The following is a 23,690-nucleotide window of genomic DNA, read 5'->3' on the forward strand; positions in this document are numbered from 1 at the left end:
AATGCTCAACCCAGGGCAACTGGGAATTGGGTTGGGGGTCCTCTTTGCTCTAAGCCATGCCGTTTCATGTGAAGGATGTGGGAACCTCTCAGGGGCAGCACAGACCCCAAAACAGTCCTGTCTCCACAATTCCTGCACCCGAGTGTGTCTGCCTTGAGGGCTGCATTCACAACCCACTGCTGCCACGCTGCCCAGAGAGGCATGTGATGCCGTGCACAAACTCGCAGAGACTCAGGACGACTTAAGCAACGGTGTTATCTTACATTTTACAAAGACTGAAAATTACAAACTATATACAGGCGTCATCACCACCTGCCACAGAGATGCGGTTGCTGCTGGGGCAGCCATGGGCAGCTGTTTCACAACACAGAGCAACACCGTACGACGGTCTGGTACAGCAAGTGGGCAAGACTGGCATCTTCCTGCCCAGCCAGCACGGGCAGTTCCAAGGGAGGAGAGTCAGCCAGAACATTAGGAGGACACGTTTCTATTCCTGGAAGACAGGCTGGGGGTCCCTAGAGGTGGCTGCAGGCTGTAGCCAGGCCTCGGACCATATTCCTATGAGAGGGGAGGAGTCTCTGTGAGGCAGAACATGGTACCACAACATATACTGAACAGGAGGGACCTGACCTCACTGCAAGGAACATGAGGTTGACTAGGCCTCCTGGAAGGGACTAGTATGGCTGGTGGATGGAGTCATGGAGGAGGTCACATGGCTGAAGGTTTCCCAGCAGGACCTGCTGATGAGGGAGTTCCCGTAGGCGGCTTTGAAAGGGAAGCCTGAGATACTAACTGCTTCTTCTGGGCCTGGCACTGAGAGACGGTGGCTGCCTCAGCACTGGGGGCCTCAGATGTGGACTTTTTCTCAGGGGCTGGGCTGGATGAGGAGCTGGTCTTGCTGGAGACACCATCTTGTTCAGGCAGCTGAAGGAAGTCAGGTAGTTCTAGATCCTCTTTGGACAGGAGGCCACGCTGGTCGTTGACTCTGCAGCTCTGGGCCCGGTTCAGCAGATCCACGAGCCCTGGGGGGGAGAAGGAGAAGGAATCTGCTGTAGTTCTGGCGGCCTAAAAATATTTTTTTATTTTTTTTTATAATATTTATTAAATTTTAGTTTAACAATAAAATACATAGATAATAACACAATCTTTTCCAATATCCACATTTCATATTCATCTTTGGACTTCCTCACAACCCTTGTTCCTGCTTTCTAAACTCATAAATTTTACCAGCAAATTATTAACTTGGTTTAATTCATATAATATAATTTTCCAATATTAATATCTCAAATTTTGGGATTTAACATACTCTTATTGAAGCTTAATCATAAAATGTTACTTATCCAAAATTTATCTTTTCGTCTTCCAATTAAATTTAAATTTATATTCTTTATAACTAGTTTGTTGAAGCCATGTTTTTGCTAATCTTACATCTTTCTTAACATTCATACAATTTGCAATATTTTTGTAGATAGTCCTTAAATTTCTTCCAGTCTTCCTCCACCAGTTCTTCTCCCAGGTCTCGGATTCTGCCAGTCATCTCCGCCAGTTCCATATAGTCTATCAGTTGCATCTGCCATTCTTCCAGTGTGGGTATTTCTTGAGTTTTCCAGCTTTTAGCGATGAGTATCGTTGCTGCTGTTGTAGCATACATAAAAAAGGTTCGATCCTTCTTTTGCACGCTCTGACCAACAATGCCCAAGAGGAAGGCCTCTGGTTTCTTAAGGAAGGTATACTTAAATACCTTTTTCAGTTCATTATAAATCATTTCCCAGAAAACCTTCACTCTAGGGCAAGTCCACCAGAGGTGAAAGAATGTTCCTTCAGCTTCTTTACACTTCCAACATTTATTATCAGACACATGGTATATCTTTGCAAGCTTGACTGGAGTCATGTACCACCTGTATATCATTTTCATAATGTTTTCTTTCAAGGCATTACATGCCGTAAATCTCAAACCTGTGGTCCATAACTTTTCCCAGTCAGCAAACATGATGTTGTACCCTATGTCCTGTGCCCATTTTATCATGGCTGATTTGACCGTTTCATCCTGTGTATTCCATTTCAACAGCAAGTTATACATTCTTGAAAGTATCTTAGAGCTGGGTTCTAACAGTTCTGTTTCTAACTTTGATTTTTCCACCTGGAATCCTATATTTTTATCCAACTTAAAAACTTCTTTAATCTGAGCATAATGTAGCCAATCTCGCACTTTATCTTTTATTTTCTCCATACTCTGCAACCTCCAGTTATCTCCATCTTTTTCTATTATTTCCCAATATTTCGGCCATTTGGCCTCCATATTGAGTTTTTTCAGGGCCTTAGCCTCCATTGGTGATAACCACCTTGGGGTCTTGTTTTCCAATAAGTCTTTATATTTCAACCAGACATTAAATACTGCTTTTCTGACAACATGGTTCTTGAAATTCTTATGTATTTTAGCCTTGTCATACCACAGATATGCATGCCACCCAAATGCATTGTTGAATCCTTCCAAATCTAAAACATCAGTGTTCTCAAGAAGTAGCCAGTCTTTCAACCAGCAGAAAGCTGCTGATTCATAATACAACTTTAGGTCTGGCAGGGCAAAGCCCCCTCTTTCTTTAGCATCAGTTAATATCTTAAACTTAATTCTGGGCTTTTTGCCCTGCCAGACAAATCTTGAAATATCTCTCTGCCACCTCCCAAAACACTCCATTTTGTCCACAATCTGCAAAGTTTGAAACAAAAACAACATTTTTGGCAATACATTCATCTTAATAGCAGCAATACGTCCTGTCAAGGAAAGTTTCAATCTTGACCAAACATCTAGATCCCTTTTAATTTCAGACCAACATTTTTCATAATTGTCTTTAAATAAGTTCCTGTTCTTCGCTGTTATGTTTACCCCTAGGTATTAAAAATAATTTATTATACTAGCTGTCACCTTTCTATTCAACAGCCTTCTTCACATTTAAACCTTTCTTTTAAAAGTGGCCAATAATCCAGGCAGAGGGCCTTCTCAGCAGTGGCACCCGCCCTTTGGAATGCCCTCCCACCAGATGTTAAGGAAATAAACAACCATCTGACTTTTAGAAGACACCTGAAGGCAACCCTGTTTAGTGAAGTTTTTAATGTTTGATTTTTTGTTGTTTTTAATATCCTGTTGGAAGCTGCCCAGAGTGGCTGGGGAAGCTCGGCCTAATGGGTGGAGTATAAGTAATACATTATTATTATTATTATTAACAACAACAACAAGAAGAAGAACAAAGTAGTGAGGCTGAAAATTGCATGCATTTACAGAAATAAACATGTCAGCATGTATGCAGACGGACATAGCACCCTTTAATTCCCTGGGACTGCACTGCTTGCTTCCTAGTCAGTAATAAGCATCTTATTTACCTCCCCTATCTGACAAGTAACATCAGAGAAGATTTACCTTCCAAGTCATACGTGCGTCTATTCTGTTTGCTCCTAGGAGGCTTAGTGAAGGAACAGGACCCCTCACTGAATGAATCAGATTCAGATTCTGTCTCTACAGAGCTGTCATCCTGGAACCACAGTGAGAGAAGGCATGATTATAACCAGAGCCAAAATTGCCAACCTACCTAAGCACCATGACATAAGCCTAGCAAACCCAAAACCAGGTGATATGCATGGCTGGTGGGGTGGGGGGCAGAAAGACATCTCTAGACATACAAAACTAGTATTATCAGGAATACTGCTAGGCCAAAACTTTTCTCACTGAGATCTACATGCAGGAAGGCTTTGTTTCTAGAAATAAAAATGGAGCAGCATTCTGTCATGTAATTGCCCCAGCTAAGGTAATACAACCCATGGCCAAGACTCACCTCACTCAGCTCACGAGAAGGGCTTATTGCAGAATTTCTCACACCAGGAGGTTTCCCTTCTGCAATAAAGCACATGGATATTAAATATCCTGGAGGGACAGCAGAACAAAGAGTCAGACCTTAAGCTCTGACAACAATGGGAGGCTGAGAATAAGACTTGATGGAGAATGGATCAGGATTTCCTGGAGAAGACAACATGGAAGAGGCTGGAAGCCTATAAACTGGGAGCTGAGAGAACATGAATAGACTGTCCTTGAAATGATTCAAGTGTTGATCCATGTGCTAGCAAGAATACTGGCAAAAAGAAGGAAATGCTGTGTTTACAAATGTGTCATGGACTAGGGAAGTTGTGGGTTTGGAGTACAAGATGAGAGGAAGTAGCAATGTTGCCTTCTCCTTTTCTGACACGACTCCTATGTTTTCAGCAGCTGTATGACAGGTGACTCTCCCCTTTCCTGCTGTTTCCTGCTGGAGAAAATCTTCACTTATCACACAGCTGCTAAAGGAGCCCTGCCACAGAAAAAAGTGTCAACTTTAGTGGGCCACCTATAAGGTTATGAGACAGAGGTGGTTGATCAGAGTGAATGTGGAGCAGGATGCAATACTGCATGAAATCTGGTATGATTCCCCACCCCTGACAAATATCACCGTGCTACAGCACATACCATATTTTTTGCTCCATAAGATGCACTTTTTTCCTCTTAAAAACTAAGGGGAAATGTCTGTGCGTCTTATGGAGTGAATGTGTGATCCCTGGGGCTGGGGGGGGGGACCCGGGCTTCCCCCACCAGCCCCGCAAGCTCAGGGAGCGGAGGCAAGACTGCACGCAACCTTGCCGTGCTCCCTAACCTGTTCTGGGGGCTGGGGTCGGGGGAAGCTCAGGCTTCACCTGCCCCAGCCCCGCGGCTAAAAACAAAGACAAGGCAGCTAGTGGGATCCATCCAAAGCCAAAGCCGCGTGCAACCTCTCCAACCGGGAGAGGTTGTGCGCAACTAAAAGCAAAGTCAAGGCTTCTGCCCAAGCTGCGCGTAGCCTCTCTCGGCTGGAGAGATTGTGCATGGCTAAAAACGAAGCCAAGACAGCGAAACCGGGCTTCCCCCGACAGCTCCAGAAGCCTGTCTGCTGCTCTTTGGGGCTGGGGGGGGGGATAAGATTTCTTCTTGTCCCCCCCCCTAAAAACTAGGTGCGCCTTATGGTCCTGTGCGCCCTATGGAGCAAAAAATACGGTAAAGGCCATGGGACATGTGGTTGGGCCTGTGGCCTCCCTGCTTATGACAAATGGCTCTTCATCTAGCCTGTTCACCGTGAGTGAGAGCTGATTTCCTCACCACCATTCTGCAACCAACACTGAACAGGCTCATTGAGTGGAAGATGCAAAAATTAGTGGTCTGCTCATCAACATTGGCAGGAAACAAGGCAATCCTGTGCATTGGCCTCCCTCCCTCCCAGAGATCCACATGGTATTCATTCTTCCCTCCCTAGGAAGGTGTCCCTGTCTAATACTGCACAGTGCCAAGCCATCTACCAACTATCCCTAGAAAAATGAACAAGGTCAAGAGGAGGTCAAGATACTAGACCAGCAACCACATGTGCCTTTGAGCTTCACCTACCTGTATCTGACTCCAGCACAAGCTTCTGAGAAGCCACGGTGGTAACTTTCTCTTCCATATTAAGAGCTTGGGGCTCACCAGGCTGCAGCAGGAGAGCAGAGTTAGAGACACAGCAAGGCAAGGACTTCATGTCAGGGTGGATGAACAACCAGAACAACACTGTATACATGCTGCTAGAGTGGGCAGCTTTCCAAAAAGAAGCTGAACAGAAATAGCCACGTTCCGTAGCCCACCAACCCACAAAAATAATTAATGGTGTCTGAGACACGGGGGATCTCTCTCTAGCCTGGAGAGCTGCTGGACCTATGAATGGCCTGCATTTAGCTGGAACAGAACATTACCATGGACTCTGGTCTGGGTACCAGTCTCTCCTGGCCTGTCACTTCACTTGCTCCTGCTTAACTAGAAGGGGAAAGCATTGTCCCTAATAAGAATGTAAAAGAGCCCTGCTGGATCAGACCATAAGCCCATCTAGCCCAGCTTCCTATTCTCCCAGTTGCCAATCAGGTTGCACCCGTAAGTGGAACATGAGTGCAACAAGACAACAATGAGGAATTCCTAGTAATGGTATTCAGAGGCAATTGGTATTCAACGACTAGTAGACACAGGAAGCTCTTGTCTTGTCTGCTCTTTTAGAGCCATCCAAGTTGGTGGCCATCACTACAACTTATGGTAGCAATTTCCATAGTTTCACTATGTGCTGAGCAAGGGGTGCTAAAAAAAAACTGGGGGAAAGCTTAAGATCCAAATATAACTAGAAATTCTATCCCTACAGACCCCAGCAGAACCCCACAGAGAGGAAAACTGCAGGGAGGAAACTCCAAGTTTCATACTCCTTAACCATTTACCATACTGGCTGGGGTTTATGGGTCTTTGAATCCAACAACATCTGGAAGGCCACAGGTCCCCCACCACTGGACTGGAGTCACCCAGACTTCATTTCTGTGTCCTGTTTCACTTCCTCAAAGACCGTTCTCACCCGTCGAAGCAGGACTCGTGTGAGATCCAGGCCGTACTTCTCCACGATGGGCTGCAAAGCCTCCCGCAGCTGCTTAGTAGATTTTGCCAGAATGCACACTGTCTTATTCAGGGGCATGATTTCTAGCCTATAAGGAGAAGAAACATCAGAAATATACCCAATGGGCACAGTATACTGCATCTGGCACTGCCACTTTGCATAACTTGTGCACCCCAGTAATCTACCCCAGGTGAAGGATAACCCTCACTTCCTGATGCCTAATGGTAGGAAACCAAAGAGTACAGTTCTGATTCCCCCATTCGAAGCCCATGGGCAAAGTCACAGAAACTGAGCACATAGGAAAGCAGTGCAGGAAGGATGGTGGTTTCCTAATACTGTGCCCATATATGAATCGCAGCAAAGTGGGCAGGGAGAATATTCAAGCAGGTTGTCTTGAATGAAATCCTAATGTTGTGAACCCCTTGTGATTTAGGGTCTGAGAGGCAGAGTCTGTTCTGGAGCTGTGAGCCCTGACCTATGTTCATGGTGATACAGCAAGGTTCACGCAGATTGGGGGAGGGTGCTATCTCCCAAGAGATTTGCAGACTGGGGCTTGCAACACGTATGGCCTACTCACTTGGCCACCAGTACCTATATGGGAGACTCAAGGGAGTGTGAAGAAGATAATGGGGGGAGGTGCTTCCACCTAACCCACCCCCTCTGCCTTTGAAAGCCTTAATGCTGCCTGAATTGGGGATACCAAAGGGGCAGCACACCCATTGGGGAAGCTGAAGCCTTGACATTTGGTTGGCATAAGCTGATTCCTAGCTATTTTGTAGTGGACTTGGCCGCAGTAGCCAGAGCATCCAGGACTAAGATAAAACTGTGCAAACTCCTTTGTTGTTCTTGCCCCTGCCAGGAGGTGTCATGTTCCTACATTCATTGTACTGAAAAGTTGCATTTTGCATGCTGTTTTATTATTGCTACTACGCAGAGACATCACCTTGCCAACAAAGGTCCGTATAGTTAAAGCCATGATTTTCCCAGTAGTGATGTATGGAAGTGAGAGCTGGACCATAAAGAAGGCTGATCACCGAAGAATTGATGCTTTTGAATTATGGTGCTGGAGGAGACTCTTGAGAGACCCATGGACTGCAAGAAGATCAAACCTATCCATTCTTAAGGAAATAAGCCCTGAATGCTCACTGGAAGGACAGATCCTGAAGCTGAGGCTCCAATACTTTGGCCACCTCATGAGAAGAGAAGACTCCCTGGAAAAGACCCTGATGTTGGGAAAGATGGAGGGCACAAGGAGAAGGGAATGACAGAGGACAAGTTGGACAGTGTTCTCGAAGCTACCAGTATGAGTTTGACCAAACTGTGGGAGGCAGTGGAAGACAGGAGTGCCTGGCGTGCTCTGGTCCATGGGGCCACAAAGAGTCTGACACGACTGAACGACTAAACAACAACAACAACTATGACATTGTTCTTGCAGTTGTTGATTTTGTGATGTATTGCTGTTCTCCTTGTTGTAAGCTGCTCTGAGCAGTGTGGGTGTGGGTGTGGGTGTGTGTAAAAGCAGCATAGAGATAAAAGTGGCATGAACAGCAGTAGACAGAGAGGTGTTGGGTTTGCTTATGTTTCACAAATAAAGACGGGCCCCATCCCTGGGGCAGACAGCCCTGGCCCCATGTCAAGAGGGATTTAGCAAAGTTTCTGCCTGTTGGCTACAGAATACCATGGCCAACGCAGAGCAGGAGGGGTCTACAGAGATTACACTCACTCAAAGCTGACCCTGGTCTCCAGCTTCACCTCCTGATCCACCAGGACTAAGCTCTCCTGGTTCAGTGCCAGCGGCTTCTGTGAAAAGCCAAGCAAAGGGAGACATATTAATACAGCAAAAATTAAAACACGGATGTATTGTTGTATATATATGGGTATACACAGTGCTTTTTTCTAAAAAAATGTTTAGGGGTACTCTCATTTTCCTACTCATATTGAAATACTGCCCCTCAATGAGGCCAAATTTAGATTCACAAAGTGTTTAGGAGCTTGCATCCCCCCAGAAGAAAAGCACTACGTATTTGAAGTAAAACTAGAAAATAAGGCCACAGGTGTGCATGAGTTTAAAAGCTAATGAGACCAAGGATGCAAGTCTGGGAAAATAGCTTTAATAATCCTGCACGATACGTATTATGAGACAAAACAATCCTAGTGTTTAAGGGCTTTTTTCCTAGTTTACATTTGTTTGCTTGTTAGCATTTCTTATCATCAGGTATGAATCGCCTCTTAGCATGAGCTCATGAACACCACCGTTATTTTCCGTTTGTTGCAACACATGTGTTGTTGCAACATCAGTGCTTTCTAACATTCCTCATGATGCCTCAACAATGCCTACTAATCTTTCAAGATGCCTTTCTCTTGATCAAGTTTATTTTTCCATTGTTTTGAGTATTTTGGAATCATATTTTTTATTTGATTATTTGTGCACTCGCGTGGTAGTGACAACTCTCTGCAAGCAGAGAGGTTACTAGTGTAGTGTTCTGGCTTGAGGACAGAGGGGGTCCTTTGTTCAAATCTTGCCCCTACCAGTACTGACAATTTGTCAGCCTTGGTCCTTTGTCTGTGTGACTTATAAGGTTATTGCAAAGGTTACCGAGATAGCCCATGTGCAGCACTTCAAATGCTCAAGAAATGCTATTTAAATGCTGACTACTGTATTAAATATACAGTGGTACCTCGGGTTACATACGCTTCAGGTTACACACTCCGCTAACCCAGAAATAGTGTTTCAGGTTAAGAACTCTGCTTCAGGATAAGAACAGAAATCATGCTCCGGCGGCGCAGCAGCAGCGGGAGGCCCCATTAGCTAAAGTGGTGCTTCAGGTTAAGAACAGTTTCAAGTTAAGAACAGACCTCCGGAACGAATTAAGTACTAAACCTGAGGTACCACTGTAGTTCTAAGCATGTTTACTCAGAAGTAGGTTCTCCTGAATTCAGAGAGATGTATAACCTAATAAGTGTGTTTAGGATTGCAGCCTTCTGAAATCCTATATAGTACACAGTTACCTGGGAGAAAGTCCCTTGAACCTCAGTGGAACTTACATCTGAGTAGACATGCATGGGATGCTTTTTTCCCTTTTTTTGTACCAGGAAGCTTTCTGAGATTATTTCATTAGGAATGATCTATAAGTATATGTACACACGCTGTAATCAGCTATAAGCTGGATATTATTTGCCTAATGCAAATATGCCTTCTGAAATACTTGATATACAATCAGGGTGGATCTCTGGGGCTTACCTGTGGATAGGTAGGTAAATATTTGTCTCTGGCAGCACTTTGTAAAGAACAACATTGAAGGTATTTGAATTTCAGAGGAATTGAAACTATGCAGAGGCCCAACCCCTGGGCAAAAGAAAGATTTGCCCTGAAGTGAACCTAAAGTAATTTCATTTTGAGTTCTTTCCTTGTCAGCTATGTGGGGTAAAATTAGCTGGCTCAAGGAGATACTTGAAGAATAGTGGGTGTCCCTTGAAAAGTGATGATGGTAGTGTGTAACTCATATTAGTGCCTCTAGCAATCCATCTTTGGTGTCTTATCCATCATTAGTATTCTGAGCCTTCAACTAGCCAATACTGTACATTCATTATCTCAGTTACAGATAGGTAGCCGTGTTGGTCTGCCATAGTCAAAACAAAATAAAAAAATTCCTTCCAGTAGCACCTTAAAGACCAACTAAGTTAGTTCTAGGTATGAGCTTTCGTGTGCATGCACACTTCTTCAGATACACTGAAACAGAAGTCACCAGACCCTTCTAAATAGTGGGAAGGTGGGGAGAGATCTGGTCTTAACAAAGACATTGGATTCTTATCTCATTATACATGACAAAGCCATTTTTCACCTTCTTACCCCTTGCTTTTTCCTGTAAGACCTATTGCAGTCGTTAAGAGTCGTCAACAGGCTCATCACAGCTATCTGCCAATCACCCATTCCCACCACCCTTCTGAGTAATACCCCTCCCCACCTTCCCACTATTTAGAAGGGTCTGGTGACTTCTGTTTCAGTGTATCTGAAGAAGTGTGCATGCACACGAAAGCTCATACCTAGGACTAACTTAGTTGGTCTTTAAGGTGCTACTGGAAGGAATTTTTTTATTTTGTTTTTCATTATCTCAGTAATTCTTACTACAACCCTATAAAATGACCAATTGTTGTGCATGGCTTTTGAGACTGAGAAAATGTTGGTTTGCCTCAGGTGGGTTTGTACCTGCAGTGAAATTTCAGTCAAGGACTTCTGAACTCACAGCTCACAAGGGAAGCTACTGCATTGTCCACCAACTGGACAGTTTTTGCCCCTTGAAAGAGGTCACAGCTGCTGTCTCTGTCTATATTTGACCTGGAAATACAGCACACACAGCATCCCTTCCTCTTAAAATTTCTGCCGTGGCATTCCCCCAGAAGTTATTTTCCTTTTCCTCCCATAGGCTGGGCCTACCTTTTCATTCCCCACAAGATAGATCTTGACATCAGGCAGGTGGAGGCCCCGGCGCTGGCAAATCCCAGCCAGCATATCCTGGATGGAGAGTCCAGAGCGCACAGGGGCCAGAGAGGCCGTCCCATCGGGAAGGTAAATACAACAGTACTTGACAGGCTGGTTCTGACTGTCAGGTTCTGAGCCAGTCAGGCTCTGCCTGTTGTTCTGGAGGAAGGAGAAATCAACACATTCAGCATCGCTCTTTGCCTGGCTCAACTACTAGGATAAAAGCTCAGAGTGGACACCAGATGATTTCCTAAGGTCTGATATATAATATTGTCTGTGGGTGTTTTGAGGCTTCTGGACAAATGTACCAATGATAACAGCCATACACAGAATTTTCATACATAACTGTACATCATTTACCCCTCACCTGTGTGCAAAACATAATATATTTGCTGTTCCATGCATTATAGAGAATGAGGAGATAGAATACTAGAATGTACACAAGTGGCAGGTGGTGATGGGGTATAATGCCCTCCTTGTGCTTTTCTGATGGGTGCCATTTTTATTTTATTTTTAAACTTTCCTCTATTTAGTAAACCCTATTTTGCATCTTGTGAAAATGTTTAGCAGAAGAAGAACTTTGCTAGATAAGACCCAAAGTCTGACTGGTATCCTGTTTCCCACCACGGTCAATCCAATTGCTCAGACAAGCTCATAACATACAAACACAAGAAGAGTCTTGCTGGATCAGGCCAGGGGAACATCTAGTCCAGCATCCTGTTCTCACAGTGACCAACCAGATGCCCATGGGAAACATGCAAGCAGCAATGCATTGTTGCTTCCCAGCAAAAAGTATTGTCAGATCTACTACTCCTGAACATGGAGGTTCTATATAGTAGGTATCTTCAACCTTTTCAGACTCATGAACAACTTTTAACCCAAACATGCATTTGAGGACCCATTTCTTAGTCTCCCTATTGATATGCTAGTTTTGCTGCATGCAGGGACTACAACAGGGGAGCAATTTAAATATATGATCCTTCCCTACTACCTACAGTTTGAAGTAATACATTTTAGAATTCTACTCTTGCAATCTACATTTCTCATTCTGGGTACTGTATAGAAAAGTGTAAAAAAATTCTGGTTCTAAGATGTGTCAGTTTGGCAGCCTAAAGTCAGCAACTCTTGCTTTTGTTTCCAACAGCTCCCCCTTTCTGCGGATCTGGCACTGGTGCTATGAATGCAGTGTGCAGACCTTTACATACATGTCGCTCTTGCAAACTAAGCCTGTAGCTCTAACCACATTTGCCTGTGAATAAGCACCACTGAACCTGGTGAACTGTGCTGAATCATGCCTGGTCTGTTGGCATTTATGTGTAGTATCTATCAAAGCCAAAGAAAAATCTGATCTAATCCACTGTCCAAGAAACAAGTACGCTGTACATGCATGTGCATATAATAAAAAATAAGTAAATAAAAATCATTATTTTGCTCCCCAGAAGCTGGTCCCATCGGAACAGGTCTGTACTCTGTAGTTTACATTCATGTTATGAAGATCAGCCAATATTCAGCACCCTGCTGTCCCTGCAGGGTTTTCTAGCAATGCTTCTCCCTAAGGATAATGTCACTCCCTGTTCTCCTTTCACTGGTTGTTGTATTCAGGAGGGGAGGATTGCCTCCCCACCAGCTGGGACTCCCTATGGCTTTAAGCAACATCTTTTCAACAGTTCCAGGGTTCTGCAGCTGCGGAAAATACTGGGAGCTGCCTCAGCGGCTCTTTCCAGGAGCATTCGCAGAGCTGAACTGCACATTGTTGAGAACTCCTCCACACTGCACAGTCATATAGCCCATTACAGATTGCGTGGAGGCTGGGCGGGACAGAGCGTGCAGCAGCCGTGGCAGAACATCAAGCAACAGCAAAACGCCTACTAGCGCAAGGAAGGGAACGTGACCCGAGCGGGATGGGGTAGGCAACAGCAGCACAGGTCGGTTTTCACTGCCCTGGCCCCCCAAACCCCCAGGCTAAATAAGTCCCAGAAGCACTTGCCTCAGTCTGGGAACTGTTGGTGGTGTAAGATGAGAGGAAGCCCAGATCCAGGCTAGCCGAGGAATTCAAAGAGCCTTGAGACTCACGCCAGTGGGACGGCCCTTCACTGCCATTTCTTTCCTCTAGGACAGAGAATCAGCAGGTTTTTGGAGGATAGGTGATCCATGGCGATCGAGCACTTTATTGCCCACCCTGATGCCACCCAGTCACCTGAACAATTGTGGTGTCCCAACTATCGGCTTTGGACTCACCTCCCCAGTGACGCTCCCTCCGGTCCCCTCTCCGAAAGGATCTCCGAGGGCTCCTGCTGCCTAAGTTGCTACCTTCCTCCATCCCTAGCGGCAGCGATTTCCCTGCTTTTAGTTTCGTTTTCTAGGGGGAAGCCAGAGAGCGCATCAGCTCATGGCATGCTGGACCAGGTTAGGGGGACAAAGTGGGGAAAAGCCACCCCCTAACTTCCCCATGCAGTCCTGTTCAAGAGGAGGCCCCGTACCTTGCCACGGTCGCTTGGGGGGCTGCCGCTTCGAGAGTGAGGCCTCAGCTCTGGCAAGGGCTGCCCTTGGCTTTCGGCCTTCGCACATGCCTGATACAGTGGAGACTTGACGAAGCGTGCATAGCTGTCAAACTTCATCAGGTTGAAGATCTGGAGCAAGAAGCCTTGGGTTAGTCATGTGCCCATCACTGTGCCTGAAGCAGGATGCCCTCCAGGACTTAGATCGCCTCAGAGGGACATAGGAAGCTGCCTTATACTGAGTCAGACCACTGGTTCATCTAACTCAGTATTGTCAACACTGACTGGCAGCAACTCTCCAGGGTTTCAGATGTACCTGGATTGGGCCTGGGACCTCTCACATGCAAAGCAGCTGTTCTGCTACTGAGCTGCATCCCTTCTGCTACCTCAGAAGACTTCAGCAACAATGCTTCGCATTACTGATTGGAGAAGCGGCAGGTGGTGTTCCTAGATTCCCACACAAGCCCACATCTCATAGACTAGCTAAGGCAGACTGTTCTCACCTGGAGTTGTTGGACATGAAACATGTCAGGGGTGGGGGTGGCCAGCATCTCCTCACCAATCCAGGCCTGTCTGTCAATATTGACCGGGCTGACCGAATGTCTTGACAGGAACTCATCATAGATCCTCCTAGCCTCCTGGGCCAGCTATGGAGAAAGCAATGTAGGTTGAGACGAGTTATGACATTACTACAGGCAACAGCTGCTCTCTGTGCCACTCTTCTTGTCTCCTTTAGTGTAGGCTATAGAAGAGCGTCAGGGTTCCTCTAGTCATAGGGTTGCATGCAACCAATGCTTGTATGCAAATACTAGAAAAGTATGAAATTGCTATTCATTTGGTTGCAAAATTCAACATTATGAGAATCATTCCTTTGCATGCCTGGTAAAATCTCCAAAGCCAGGGGGAGACTCAAAATGCTTCTGAGCAATCAAAATGAAGTATTTTAATGTGCTGCATAGCTCCTTGCCCTTCCCTATGACTAGTGACAAAAGCAGGGAAGTATACAAAAAGCCAATTTCCACAATGTGTCTAGGTAGCAGAATCCAGCTTTTTCAGCCAAGAATTTGGCTCCCTCAGGAATTTCTTTAGTGTTTTATTTTTAAGCACAGTTCATGTAGTGTAACTGAGAGGCAAGGAGTCATCCTGACATTTCTTAGCATAACCCCTCTTCCAAATCAGGCAGTGTGTTTTCTGAGCAATGATAAACGTGCTGCCTGCATCTTGTGCAGAACTGAGCTTCCTCAAAACAAAAATCTTCATTTTATAAACTGCAGTTTCTAAACCTTGTGGTTAAAAAATAAATATGAATATCCCATTTAGGGAAAATTAGGAACAAACTGAGCTACACTTGCTTATATCCACTCCCTTTCAGCCCCCCAGGCAGAGAAAGAGTCTGCTTTGTGCTGGTTTGGGGTTTCACCTGCGTTGTCTGGCCTTGGTGGTGCTCTTACCTGTTGGGTGCTGCCAGCTGGGATCTGCTGAAACTGTTCACAGGCTTGCCAGAAATATACATTCTCAGCACTAAACTCCTTCTTCAGGAACTCCTAAAAAGAGGTGGGGTAGAGATGAAGACGACCCTCCCTCTGTCCCAGTGAGGCATCTAATCATAAGCCTGCATTTTTATCAAAGCTTATATTTTTGATTAAGGCCTGTATCTTAAAAAGAGCTTAAAGATTTTCAAATGTTTATGCCAGGCAGAAGACCAGCTGCCTAAGAACCTTGGCAAGATGTTTATTCTCCTGGACAAGGGGGCCCCCTGATTTATAGCAGAAAACAATTCTCAAAGTCGTAAAAAGGGAATTACAGGCTGACAGCCAAGGTTACACTGACCCTACATATTACAGAAGATAAAAAAGAGATAAACATAATTAAGAGTGGGTAAATAGTAAAATAAAACCATGTGCCTCCCATTAAACTTGAGCCATATTTTCCTAAGGTTGAAAGGTCAAGAGCAGTGAAAAAGGCAACTGGCTTGGCTGGAGAAGATAGGTTTCTTCCTATCTTATTTTGAGGCTGGAAACTGTTCCTTCCTTTTTTACTTTGAGAAGGTTTATTCTTCTAAAAAGCTATCTATGTTATGTATTAAATATATTGGCTTAAATGTAATTATGCAAAGGATTTAGAAAGAAAGAAATGTTAAATCCTTATGCTAGATTCTTATTTCATATAGTTGGAAGAGATCACAGGGGCCATCAGCCATCAGCCCAGCCCCCCTGCCAAGCAGGAAACATCATTAGAGCACACATATGGTTGTCAGGCCTTTGTTTAAAGACCTCCAAGAGAAGGAGATCTTTCAATGATGATGTGAACTCAAGATCCTTGACATCTGTTTAAGATAAAAATTTAAGATTAACCATTTGTTTTGGAGGGCAATAGGGCAAGGAGGGCAAGAGGTGAGCTGGTAATTAAGGTTCCTTGTTGAGACACATGTAAGATATATTACTACTTATTTGTCATTTATAGATAGAAGAATATATAGCTTTTTGTTTCCCATAAAAGGGCAAAAGGAAATGGGTGTATCTTTTGTGATTGGTTCTAGCAAACAGCCAATAGGAATTTCAACCAGGCTGATTGGACAGAGGCAGCCACAGGAGGAGCAAGGGGGCTGGATTAAGGAAATATAAGTGTTGGCCAGAATGGCAGGAGGGCAGGCCAGAGCTTGGTAACCATATACCACTGTGCCTCTCATTTATTTGTCTGACAAATAAATTATTATTTTAATTTCTCTATTGCTGCGTTGAATATTTCATTCCAGCTAAGCGTTAACCACAAGCAGGGTGCTACACCAGGACTCTCACAATTTAGTGTCCTGTGTAGATCAAAGAGTTCATCTAGGCACCATTCAGCCAGGTACAACAAATGCAATACAACACAAAGCAAAATATTATGTAAACTCTACGACAGGCACATACTATTGCAGGCTCACACATACACACGGGGGGCGGGGGGCGTACCTCTGCTTCTCACAGAAGGGTGAGCCATTTCCTTCTCCATTGTGGTGCTGGACTGGGTGGAGCCTCCCCACCCTGCCCCTACTTTGCAATGAGTATGAAAATACCCCCCCCTCTCTCCACTCTTCAGGTGGTCAGTCTAATTAGCAGAGAAGGAGCCATTTTGTTCCCTTTGTGGCACTGGGCTGGGTGGAGAGGCTTCCACCTCTCTACATAGCACCACACCATGGTGGGGAGGGGAAATGCACCACCCTTGCTTGATCCTGCATGCTTTTTCCCCAGTGGCAGCCAGCTGAAAATTGGGTCAGAGGCTGGCAGGCCACTAGAGAAGGCTTAGCAGGCCAGAAAGGGACATAGGAAGGAGGGTGCGAGGGGTGAGGTCTGACCCAGGTGTCATCCCTGAGGGGGTGACAAAATGGCAAACTGCAGGGGGGCGGCACACACCGCGGGGCCTAGCTTGCAGTGCCTGGCCTGCAGCTCTCTTCTGGGAGTGACGTGGTGGCTCGGGGCCCTGCGCTGCCCCAAACAGCAGCATGGGGTTGCGTCCGCCAGGTGGACTCCATGGCAGCTCGCCGTGGCACCCCCCTGGGTGGATCGCTGTGGCACCCCCAGCTAGCAACACCCCTGAGGCTAGATAAGCCCCACAGACTGACCATGTCCTGCCCTGGGTTGGAGGGAGATCATGATAAACAGAAGTGCTGTGTCTTACTCACAGTAAAGTAGGCCACACCAAGTCGGTCCTGCAGTAGTGTCTCAAAGGACTCTGCCCACCGTGCTACAGATTGCCCTGAAGAAGGAGAGGCGTTCTGGGTGCTTGGCAGACTGTCCACACTGTTATTACTGCCCCGAGCCCCCGAGCTGTTTAACTCTGTGAACAGAGAGAGAGATTTCAGGTCCTTCCCAAGCCCTAGAGTAACACTGAGTTGGGGGTCTGCCCAACTTGGCTACCTGAGGGAGAGGTCTAGATGACAACCTCATTTCACATACTGCAGGTGTGGGGAACCTTTGGCTCTCCAGATGTGGCTGAACTACAACTTCCACCATCCCAGGCAACTGGACATGATTGCTGGGGCTGATGGGACTTGTAGTTTGGCAGCATCTGGAGGGCCAATGGTTTACCACTCCAGACATACAGAAACCAACTGGAGTGGCAACTGAATCTTATTTCAACAAGATGGCATCCTCCACTGCGCCTGAGGGCAGCAGGCTAGTGTAGGAGGTGCAGGCCATGATGTGGCATAGGCAGTCCTGTCATCCAATACTTCCTCATCTGTCCCTCTACCTCCAGCATCCTTCTGAGGTAGACACCTAACTCCACATAATGAAGGGGTTGCCCCAGCAACAAATCTCTGGCCTCTGTATACCAGCTGATAAATCTTAGAGCTGGAAGTGGCCAGTCTGTGTCCTGGAAAAATATCCTGAGAGGTATTTTGGGCAATGTTTGTTTCACCATCTAGTTGCCTGGAGCTGTTTTATGTCATTCAAAATGCCAATGTGAGTGAGTGTGAGCAGGTCTTCCTGTTGCTTGTAGAGTTTACCAACCTTTGCACTGCTCCACCCCTACTAGCTAGTGAGCCCTGCTGTCATGGTCAGGTCTTTAACCTTCCCACATGCCCTGCACCCTTCCCAAAGACAGACGACCTACTTACCCCCATCTGACACAGCCAGGCCCTGCAAGAGAAGGATGAGAGTGGTCAAAAGAGTTCTTAGGGATATGGCAGAATGCAGCGTACCCCCGGGGACGGAGGCAGCCTCTGCTCAAGCATCACACAGCCTCCCAATACATTCTGCTGCACACAGCAGATGCAAGATAGCCGTCTGCTACCAGAAAGCTTCCGACTTCAGGACAAGTGCCAAACTGCCGCATCCAATCTCCTTTGCTGTTGTGGAAGTCTGCCGTGGTCAGAACTCGCTGTAAGCAATGTAAGATACGTGGGAAGGAGGTGCTGACCTACACGAGAGCAGGATCCCACCACTACCACCCCTGGACCCAGCTGCCTTTGGGAGAAAGTAAGCTGTAGGCCCACCTTATTCCCAGATGCACCCCAGGAGGAATGACCCAGGGCCAGTACTATTCCATACCGTCCAACATTTTCTCAGATGAAAATAGGGACATTCTATTCTACATCAGGAAGCTTCTCCCGCATTTGATCTCCAGCACACATAGATGTCTTATACACATATACATCTGTCACCTTGAGCCAATTACAACCTCTCAGCCTAACCTACCTCACAGGATTGTTGTAAAACAAAAAAATATGTGAGAGAGGGGATTGTGTACATCTTCAACTGATAAATGGAACTGAAATAACATTTCAGCAGTATGCTGCTTTGAGTCCCTGTCAGGGAAAAGATGGGAAAGAAGAGGAGGAGGAAGAGGAGTAAAAACTGTGAGAATGATCAGGAACATACCAGAGAGTAAATCCTATTGAACTCAGTGGGATTTAATTCTGATTAAAAATGCTTAGGGTTGCCCAGTCTTTACCCAGTTACCTGGGAGTAAGCTCCTTTGAATACAGTGGGACTTACTTCTGAGTAGACATGTAAAGGCTTGCAGTGTAAGGCTCCATTTACAATAAAGGAATAAATGCCTCGTGTTTCCTAAAAAATAGCTGGCTGCTGAAGCATTTTAATTAAACGATTTAAAGTGGACTGGTGACCTTTTCCTTCAGAATTATAGGAAGGGGCTTTGTATGCGCTCCACCATTTCCTTAATTTGATGTAGGTAATTTATTTTCGGTATAAGCAGCACTCTGTTTTTACACATATACACGCACCACTTTAATTGCTCTCTGAGACATGGAGGGGAAGAAAATGGAAAAGTAGGACATTCCAGGTTCAACTAGAAATGGTGTTCAACGTGCAACATTACTTGTATAATGGCACCAAAGGGCCACACACAAGACCTAGAGCAGGGGTGGAGTGCTTCAGGCCCAGGGGTCAAGTGTGGCCATTCAGGCCTTTCTGTTTGGCCTCTAAGACTCTCTGCTGCCACAATACGCTCTTGAGCCTCACCCCTCACCTGCCCTGCATTGCACCCTCCCTATTTTTGCCTGACCAGAATGTGTCATTTGAACTCTGATAACACCTCTTTGGCTTGTCTGAGTATATGTAAACACTAGCCAATCGCTGCTCTGCCTGCCTTTGCCTCTGGCACCACCCCCCACTGGCATGTGGCCCCCAGAAGGAAATACGGCTGTCAGGCTGGCACAGGTTCCCCACCCCTCAACTCGAGACTCCCATCCCAAGGACCATCCAGATGTGGCACAGAGACCAGCCTTGCCACAGTGCCACAGTCTAGTCAAGCCAACCGCATACAGATGTTGTGGTGTCCTTTGCCTACGCCATTGCTTTGTGGCACATACAAGGTTCCTCATACTGGAACTTCAGTCTAGGTCTTTCAGATCACACAAATCTGAAAAGGACTAATGGAAGGAGGATGCTGATGGGATACGCCTGACAGCTTGGTCCTTCTCATGTCAGGCAAGACAAAACAACTCCCCATATGAGAACGTGAGCAGCCATTCCTTCTTGAAAACCCACAACAGTTTCTACAGAAACAGGGTTGAATTCAACCTAATATTACATGGCAGTGGGAAACTTCCAGGACACATAATGCACACATTAGCACACACACACCCCAATACTGCATTCTGCTGTGCACAGCCGAGAAGGGGCAGGGATGTCTTCCCTCGATATCCATTGCCTGTTTGGTTTCCCCATGCCTGCAAACCACCACCACCCTGAACTCATGAAGCTGTCATCTGCACATGTGCAACAGCTGTACACACCTCAGCTTAACCGTGAAATGAATGTAGCTTATGTTTTCCAGTTGGATGGCACTGGTTTGAAGGGAAATGCACCAAGGAGCAGTATTTCTCAAGAAAAAGCGACAGGATATAGATGTGGATTGTAACAAATGCCTTGTGTATGTAGCTTCAAGCACCAGTGGTGGGCCACAGTAAACAGTAATGTGGGTACCGTCTCTGGGGTCAGTATCTGATATTTCTATTTGAATCCACATTATAGAAAGGATGGGAAATCTCTGCTGGACTACAGCTCCCATCATCCCTGACCATTTGTTATACTGGCTGAGGCTGATGGGTGTTGAAGTCTAACAGTGTTTGACAGGCCACAGATTCCCCAACTCTGCACAATAGGATAAGACTCTATGTTGTCACCATAGTCAAAGGGAATCTTTTCATGAACCACACCATGGACTTCTCTCCAAAGGCTCCTACAAGCTGACCCCACACAGAAATTCCACATAGGATCCCCCATCCAGGGCAAACAAAGGCTAAAGCCACTTTCCAGGCAACCAACTGGGTTTCTGTGGCTGGCTAGCAATTATCTCCCATCTTATATTCCTACCAAACCCTGCTATTCCCTAAACAAATAGCTGCCAGGTTTCAGCACCACCAATTTATCTAACCTGCAACTCCTTGCTTCTTCTTTTTTTTTGCTTTGTTTTTGCCTTGCTCACGACATGAGTCTCTGGCATCCAGTTTTGTCAGCCCATCTAATCTGATTACAGCCCTTCCTTGCCTTTTGTGGCTGCCAGTCATGCTGAGTTGTGCAACATGATCTCAGAGACTCTCACGCCAGCCCTCGGTCTTCTGGGCTCACCGCGGCAGATCATCTCTCAGTGCAAGCTGCAGCCTCTGAAAAGTACTGTGATTTCACAGGCCACAGAAACCCTCGAGCTCAGTGTGAGACAAAAAAAACCCCAATCTGGCCGGGTGTGGAGGGCGAGGGGTTAGCAAGGCAAGAGTCACAGACCCTTGACACAGACCAGCCACGCAGAGAGTGCTCTCCATGTACCCTCCCACAAGTTACAAAGAACGAGGTGGGGCAAACAGGCTCCTTGTCACCAGGCTCAAAGGAAATGAAGTGTGAATTAGCCTTTCTCTAATAGTCAAATCCCATCCTCTCCTCAATATCGGTGTCACAGCCTCCCACTTATCTTCCTGGATGTCAGAGATCCATGAAAAGTAAAGGCACCCCAGTTGGCCCAGAGAGCCCCTGCAAGGAGAAATACAATGAATGCTGATCTTCCTGGACAAATAACAACCCCAAAATGCATAAACACACAACCCAGATCCTTAAAAGGCTGCTTCCCTGAAGCATCCTTTGCTGGGGACAGAAAAAAACAAAACAGAGACCACATTTCCTTGCAGGTTTGTGAGCTGCAAGCCTTTGGCCTTGCCATCATCCCCCAGGAGCAACTGAAGTGTACTCACTCACCATTCGGCCATTTTGGACGCCCAGGTATTTGGATTTTCCCAGCATGCCTCGTGCTGCTGTCACAGGTAGTCCGTCTAAGCCAGGACCATCAGCCTAGGAGAAGCCCCTCCCTGAGGCTGCAGCACGGCCTTCTGAGCATCCCCGGCAGGGAGAGAAAGAAGGAGTGCAGCTGCCTGCCACGCTCACAGTGCTGCACTCACTACCTCTTTTCTCTACCACAGGAAGTGTCACTATGGAAACCAAAACCACAGCTCAAAATGGGGTTTGGAAGAGAGACTCCCTCCTTCGAAGAGCACAGTCCCACAGACACCCACAACAGCCCAGGGCTCTCTGTGAACTGTCCAAGGCTAGAGCATAAATTTCCCCAAAGGATTCTGCATCCTGATAAGGAACCGGAGCGTTAGGAGCTAAAGGCAAAGAAATTTACTGTCATCCACCACAAGAAACCCCTCAGGGGAAGGAACTGAACAGATGGAAGCAAGGTAACAAGGCGTTGCTTCAGCAGAAATGCAGCAGAAGGAGCAGAGAGAATGAAGACAACAATCTGAGGCGAACGCAGCACAGAAAACTGTCCTTGGAAATCATGAGACTCCATCAGGAACGGGAGGACTTTGTTTCATAATCTCTGCTGTAGCAATATGGCAAAAGAGGTTCCAGCTAATAAACAAGCTTGCTGGCATGAAGTCAGGAGCCTTGTGACTACATATACGGTGCCTCTAGGCCTCTAATCCAGGCAGCAACGGATATGACGCCCAGTCCAACATTGTTAAGCGTGATATTGGGATTTATTCACTTATTTCTTACATTTTTATCCCAGCCCTCCTCCAATGAGCTCTGGGTGGCATACATTCCTTCCTCCCCTATTTTATCATCACAACTACCCTGTGGGGAAGGTCATGGAGCAATTGGCCAAAGATTACCCAGCAAACTTCATGGTTCTAGTTAGGGTGGCCACTTTCAACACACATTGCCAGAAACAGAGAACACAGAATTGCATCTGCTAATTTTTATATAGAGATACCAATTTTAAATACTAAAATTTAAATAGAAATACAATACTTCTCACCACAGGGAGGACTGCAGCCAGGTGACCTGTGTGCCTGCTCAGTTTACTCTTGCGATGCACACTGTTGATTGGCAATTCCAAAAGCCCTCCTGCTTTCCCTTTCTCTTTAAACTGAACCTGGATTGAATGAAATTCGGGAGGCAGGTAAGCCCCACCCCACATAGTCAATCACAAGATGCAGTGCACACACACTATTTGAATGGCAATGCCCATCAGCTTGGGGAGTGGGGGCAGCCCCCTGAAATATTTTATTGGGGGGCAAAGGGCCTCAGTTCTTAGGAGTTACCTCCTATGCCTGGATTGAACTGCCCTTCAAATAGAGGACTGCCCTCTGTAAAGTAGGATATATGGCCACCCTTGTCCTAGATTCTAGGACATGGACCAACACATACACTATACTGGCTCTCACTGGGAAAGCTGGCAGCCTTTGAGATAGATTTGACCCTTCCAATGAAAACTTTAACTAGCTTCTGATAATTCTTTCAAATTCAAAGCAAGGTGTGATTTTTTAAAAAAAATGTTGTCCAGTTTCACTTGTAATGTGTAATTGTGTACAGTAATGTTATTGTGTTGTTATGCATATTCTGAGAAAGTAAAGGATCACTGACAACCTGAGGATATATTTCAGAATACCCATTCATTCTTTAAACATGACATTTGCTCCAGAGCAGTGAAGCTTCTCCTTCTAAGTAATGCCACTTGCATTATAGTACCTAAACATATTGTCCTGGGCATTGGCCTAGTATGAGGAGAATACACTGACCTCCCAAAGTGTAACAGTTGGACATCTCTGATCTGGTGCAAGGCTGGGAACATTAATGAGCTTACCTGAATGTGCTGCAAATTCTAGCATGTCATACAAACACAGCACAATCAATGGTACTCCCCATGGGTATAGCATGGGAGGCACTGCAAATAATATTGTAGTAGAGAATTCACAAGGGAGGTTGCTGTATTGTAAACATTCTCAAGATTGCCTGTGAAGATGTGTAATTA

General features: G+C 45.9%; 1 protein-coding gene across 1 annotated transcript; it reads right to left on the minus strand.

Annotated features, from left to right (window-relative positions):
* Nucleotides 1-241: 241 nt before the first annotated feature.
* On the minus strand, nt 242-22,237 carry RGS14 (regulator of G protein signaling 14). Its single transcript, XM_079965145.1, has 15 exons — nt 21,629-22,237; nt 18,034-18,055; nt 17,098-17,252; nt 14,885-14,977; nt 13,937-14,080; nt 13,416-13,565; nt 13,174-13,294; nt 12,923-13,044; nt 10,891-11,094; nt 8,179-8,255; nt 6,417-6,543; nt 5,438-5,519; nt 3,828-3,886; nt 3,416-3,527; nt 242-1,022 (listed from the first exon to the last, which is right to left on the minus strand). The coding sequence occupies exons 1-15, from the start codon at nt 21,671-21,673 to the stop codon at nt 709-711; spliced, it is 1,827 nt and encodes a 608-aa protein (XP_079821271.1). The 5' UTR covers nt 21,674-22,237; the 3' UTR covers nt 242-708.
* Nucleotides 22,238-23,690: the final 1,453 nt, after the last annotated feature.

The sequence above is a fragment of the Podarcis cretensis genome (genome assembly GCF_951804945.1).
Source record: "Podarcis cretensis genome assembly, chromosome: 2".
Taxonomy (NCBI): domain Eukaryota; kingdom Metazoa; phylum Chordata; class Lepidosauria; order Squamata; family Lacertidae; genus Podarcis; species Podarcis cretensis.